Here is a 6,000-nt window from a genome sequence, read left to right as displayed (position 1 = left end):
ATTGAATCCTAAGGAATAACACTACAGTTCTTCAGATTAAATACTACCATGTATTGAGTGCATAAGTACTTGTGATGGCAAGCCATCAGAGTTACCGAGATTGCTCTTAATGTATACTTGCAGTCAGAACACACTGTACCTTTTGTTTGTACTTTTTGATGCTCGTGAGAACTACTGTATATATTTGCCTATAAGTGAAGTCCAACTTCAAACCACAAAAGACCCAGATCTGCCATCAAATAATGCGCCAGCAGATTTGGTTCTATGCATTTTGTTTAGGAGTAATCAGTAGAACAAACAACATAAACAAGTGCACTATGCTATTGCAGGTCATGATCTTTGTAGATTGCAGTTTGAGTCAACTTATAAGCTAGTACATATGGTTTAATGAGAATTACTTTCACTTTCATGGCACAGCATGGCAGTTCAAATTAACAAGAGCGATAAGTGGAATATAAAGTTTTTCTATCACATCTCTTGTGGTGTCTCTAGGCACATAACTCAAAGCAATCCAATTCAGTTGAATTCCTGCAATTAATGTTTAAGCTTTTATCTTTTGTTTGATGGAAAAGGCAGATTCAGTCAGTATAATTGTGGCAAAGGTGGAGGAAGGGAATTGTATTGGTTTTCAAAACAGATGCCATACTTCTCACAGTGTATTAGCCAGTAGTCCTACAACGTAAGACACATCATCCGATATTTTTGTTCTGGGGGGTGATAGTACTAAAATAAAAACAACGTGTGCTATGTCTTACATCGTAGGACTGTGTTAGCCTCCTGATATGGAGCAACACCACAGCCATAATTCTGTAAATTTGGTGGATATGGAGAAATCCTCAAGGTTTGATAAGTGCATCACGCTTAGTTTAGATCTCAGTTTGCTCCAGTTTTTTCTCTACAGTGGTGTTTGTTCAGGGATCTGAAGATTTTCTTAATTTATTGGCAACAAATTTCCAAGATTTGTCTCTTGCAGAGATAGACCTTATGGCTAACAATATTACATCATGCAGCAGATGTCACAATATACTGATGATGTCACAATGATGAGCTACCTTGGACAGTTATTTTTTTATCTTCATTAACTATTCCATAGAACTTAGCATCATATGATTTTGGAAATGGATATATGTGCGTTTAAAACACCACTTTATACAGTTTAAACAACAATAAAAATGGTAATTTTAAATTTTCAAATTTTTGAAAACAATAGTACTTGAAAACCAGTTTGATTCAATTGCAGTGAATGATAAGAGAAATAAAATAGGTTATAGTCGACATGATAGCTTGTGCACTAATGCACAGAAACAATGAACATGGATTTAGATTACCCAGGGCATTTAAATATTTCAAGAGTATAAACTGTGATGAGCTTAAACAAAGGCATTTTGTTGCCTCATTTATTATACATATCAAGTACTGGAATGTGATTTTTTTAAAAATTACATGTATTAGTTTTCAAAATATTGAAAGTTTAAATTTAGGCAAGAAATGTTTCTTTGTTAAATGATTTTATTTGAATTTAAGAGTAGTCAAACTTTTGAAAGTTCTCTTATATATTTATATGTGCCCCATAGTTTTATTTGAACATATCACTGAACACAGAAATATTCAGATTAGTTAGACACCATGTCGTATCAAAAGCAGGAAGCCCTTGTTTTCTTTATTTCAGATATTTGCAGAGAGCTGTTTGCTCCAAACACTTGCAAGATGGGGTGGTCCTTTGTCTTCCTTGCCTTTGTGCTTTTGCTGCCTGTTGCCAGAGCCCAGGGTAATTTCCTATTTGTATGTTGTCCAGTGTTAGTTATAACATGCATTTTTTTTTGAAAGATGATTTATGGTACATGGTGACACCTAGGGTTCAACTTCAAATACATTTTAACCTTTTGCAACCAAAGTTACTCTGTCATGGGGTCTTGAGATAAATATTTGTAATCTGACAAAGCTAGGTCACTGACCTGCTTTCCGGTGTGTAATACAATTTTCATACATTTTGCGATACTGTACTTTGTTTACTTCTATTGTAAATAGGCTCATTTTAAGAGATGTGTAGCATAAAAGTACAGTTCAAACAAGTTACATATCATTTCTGTCTTTTGATGTCAGATGACAAAGAACAACATTTTCTGTAAAAGAAAATTCAATTGATCGGAAATCATTTAATATTCAGCCAAGGTATAAGTGGGAACAGTTGAAATTAATGCTTTAAAAACAGTGTGATTTCAGTATAGAATTGACTTTAAATGGAAAAAAATTTAGGTGCCTGTTTCTTACATGTAGCCCCCATTGTTATTACTTACTGTAGATTTATGTTTGTCATATATAAGTTAATTAGAGATAGAAAATATGCTTGCGTGGACATGTATATGCCCTAATTAGATTTAAGGATCAGTGGCAAATGGAAAATATTGTAGACAGTTCACTTTATATTGCCAATGTGTGATACCACTGAGTATCGTAGTAGGACTGTCTTGAATGTAGAATTTGGTGGTAGAACAAGTTTTATACTGCCAATGTGTGATACCAATAGGACAGTCTTGAATGTAGAATTTGGTGGTAGAACAAGTTTTATACTGCCAATGTGTGATACCAATAGGACAGTCTTGAATGTAGAATTTGGTAGTAGAACAAGTTTTATATTGCCAATGTGTGATACCACTAGGACTGTCTTGAATGTAGAATTTGGTGGTAGAACAAGTTTTATATTGCCAATGTGTGATACCACTAGGACAGTCTTGAATGTAGAATTTGGTGGTAGAACAAGTTTTATATTGCCAATGTGTGATACCACTGAGTATCGTAGTAGGACTGTCTTGAATGTAGAATTTGGTAGTAGAACAAGTTTTATATTGCCAATGTGTGATACCACTAGGACTGTCTTGAATGTAGAATTTGGTGGTAGAACAAGTTTTATACTGCCAATGTGTGATACCAATAGGACAGTCTTGAATGTAGAATTTGGTAGTAGAACAAGTTTTATATTGCCAATGTGTGATACCACTGAGTATCGTAGTAGGACTGTCTTGAATGTAGAATTTGGTAGTAGAACAAGTTTTATATTGCCAATGTGTGATACCACTAGGACTGTCTTGAATGTAGAATTTAGTGGTAGAACAAGTTTTATATTGCCAATGTGCGATACCACTAGGACTGTCTTGAATGTAGAATTTAGTGGTAGAACAAGTTTTATACTGCCAATGTGTGATACCACTAGGACTGTCCTGAATGTAGAATTTGGTGGTAGAACAAGTTTTATACTGCCAATGTGTGATACCACTGAGTATTGTAGTAGGACAGTACTGAATGTAGAATTTGGTAGTAGAACAAGTTTTATATTGCCAATGTGTGATACCACTAAGAATGTCTTGAATGTAGAATTTGGTGGTAGAACAAGTTTTATATTGCCAATGTGTGATACCACTAGGACAGTCTTGAATGTAGAATTTGGTAGTAGAACAAGTTTTATATTGCCAATGTGTGATACCACTGAGTATCGTAGTAGGACTGTCTTGAATGTAGAATTTGGTAGTAGAACAAGTTTTATATTGCCAATGTGTGATACCACTAGGACAGTCTTGAATGTAGAATTTGGTGGTTGAACAAGTTTTATATTGCCAATGTGTGATACCACTAGGACAGTCTTGAATGTAGAATTTGGTGGTAGAACAAGTTTTATATTGCCAATGTGTGATACCACTAGGACTGTCTTGAATGTAGAATTTGGTAGTAGAACAAGTTTTATATTGCCAATGTGTGATACCACTAGGACTGTCTTGAATGTAGAATTTGGTGGTAGAACAAGTTTTATACTGCCAATGTTTGATACCACTGAGTATCGTAGTAGGACAGTACTGAATGTAGAATTTGGTGGTAGAACAAGTTTTATATTGCCAATGTGTGATACCACTAGGACAGTCTTGAATGTAGAATTTGGTGGTAGAACAAGTTTTATATTGCCAATTTGTGATGCCACTGAGTATCGTAGTAGGACTGTCTTGAATGTAGAATTTGGTAGTAGAACAAGTTTTATATTGCCAATGTGTGATACCACTAGGACAGTCTTGAATGTAGAATTTAGTGGTAGAACAAGTTTTATATTGCCAATGTGTGATACCACTGAGCATCGTAGTAGGACTGTCTTGAATGTAGAATTTGGTGGTAGAACAAGTTTGAAAATTTCTGCATGTCCAGTAAATTTCTGTTATTGACCCGAAATTGGAACCCACCATGAGTCCTGCTAATGGAAGGTGTCACACATGTTACCACACTTATTTAGTCTTTTATAAGATAAGCAAATAAATGATATCAAGCTATTTCCTTTTCTTATCATGATTTGTAGTTTGATTGATAAATCAGTCCTCAAACCTGTAATAGTATTGTTGGGCACCAGACTTAGTGTCTTGTTGTCTATTTGCTTTCTAGTGGTTCTAGTGGTTGGCCACCCGACAAGAAACCTGTCTATATATGGTTACCTAAGTTTCCATCATTTTGGTTCACATTATCATAATACGATACTATTATTCCTGTCTCTAAAATGTCAGGTAGATCAAAATTTTTGACATAAAATGTTTGTTTAGTCATTACCCTACAAGCCAGTATAGCATGCAAAACACATGGGATTGGTTTGATTCTTTTACATGCCATATTATTTGTAGCTAAAGCTGGCTAACAGAAACAGTTGTCACTTGCTATACACTGATTGATCATTTCTTCCACAGCCTGATGGAAATTGTACTACTAGATATTGTGTAAAAACAAGTGGATATCTCACAGCATGCAGTACTCTTGCTAGATGTCAACATAAGCGGATTATGATGTAACAGTGCATTGTTAAGATGGTTTGTCAATATGGACAGAATTGTTCATGTAACAATAGATAAATTTCAGTGCATTTTATATCAAGTTTGAAGCTTCCTCTCATGGTGCCTCTGAATTTCTCCACGCCAAACCAATGGGTGTATGTACAATTTTATTCTGCCAACAATGTCGCCAACAAAAACAAAATCGCCGTATAGTATATTTTGCAACCAGAAAAGGAACTAAAATCGCAATTTGTGACATTGGCGAAGCCCTGCACGATCCCAGAATAAACTTTTACATGTTATTTTTGTACTTTTAAGAAGATAAAGTTATTTTTGTATATTAGAAAAATGCATATAAAAGTTACATACACAATCTCTTCCCCAAAATAATAATAAACTTTTTGGGTTTTTTTTGTACTTTTAAGAAAGAAGGTTTTTTTTTCATGTACAAGAAAATACATGTGTATGGGATTTTAGGAGCCATGACCATGCTATATCCGAATTCATATTATAAGGGAGCATGCTATAGTGGGGTCACACTGTATTACCCTACTAATGTAACCTGCTTGAACATTCTCTATAATGTATTTTTGATATATCTATTTGTACAAGACAAATAGGAAAAAAGTACCTTAGCATTCACCTACTTTGTATATTCTACTTTCATGGAAAATTTCGATTGTAATAATACTCCGGTACGAGTTTCAGAAGCTACATATATAATTAATACTCTATTGCCTTCTTTCCGACAATTCTAAAACTTTGAAAAGCAGAGTTAGGCATTCTGATTGATATGTGATTATAATATATATATATATATATATATATATATATATATATATATATATATATATATATATATATATATATATATATATATATATATATATATATATATATATATATATATAATTGTTTGTATTTTATCATCTTCAGCACCATGCACCATGGCTTCTACCATCACTGTAACACTTGACGAAGGAAATGTGACAGGTATGGACTATCCTGAGCCCTTCAAAATATAGTAAAAATTGTTTGTTATGTTCTTGGATAAGACGCTTCCTCTTTTATAATGTCTTGAGTTCAAATTCCTTTGTCAGATTCCTGACTAAATATATATTTCAAAGTCTTTGTTATAATGTTCCCTTATTACAATATTTAATTGATTTATAGCATTTGATTTATGTGGTCTGTCAGAGAA

At 33.7% G+C, this 6,000-nt stretch overlaps 1 protein-coding gene across 2 annotated transcripts in view; it reads left to right on the top strand.

Annotated features, from left to right (window-relative positions):
* Positions 1-1,669: 1,669 nt before the first annotated feature.
* The window catches only part of LOC149805906 (cadherin-99C-like), a 148,808-nt gene continuing 144,477 nt past the window's right edge, over positions 1,670-6,000 (top strand). For both annotated transcript variants that reach the window (XM_089950670.1, XM_089950669.1), the window contains exons 1-2: positions 1,670-1,768; positions 5,736-5,792. In XM_089950670.1, the coding sequence (XP_089806796.1) occupies positions 1,708-1,768; positions 5,736-5,792 (118 nt within the window). In that variant the 5' untranslated portion in view covers positions 1,670-1,707. The remainder of the gene's footprint in view (positions 1,769-5,735; positions 5,793-6,000) is intronic.

The sequence above is a fragment of the Sinohyriopsis cumingii genome, chromosome 2, assembly GCF_028554795.1.
Source record: "Sinohyriopsis cumingii isolate HCF-2022 chromosome 2, ASM2855479v2, whole genome shotgun sequence".
Lineage (NCBI taxonomy): Eukaryota > Metazoa > Mollusca > Bivalvia > Unionida > Unionidae > Sinohyriopsis > Sinohyriopsis cumingii.
The sequence above is the reverse complement of the archived record's forward strand: the minus strand, read 5'-3'. Positions and strand labels throughout refer to the sequence as shown.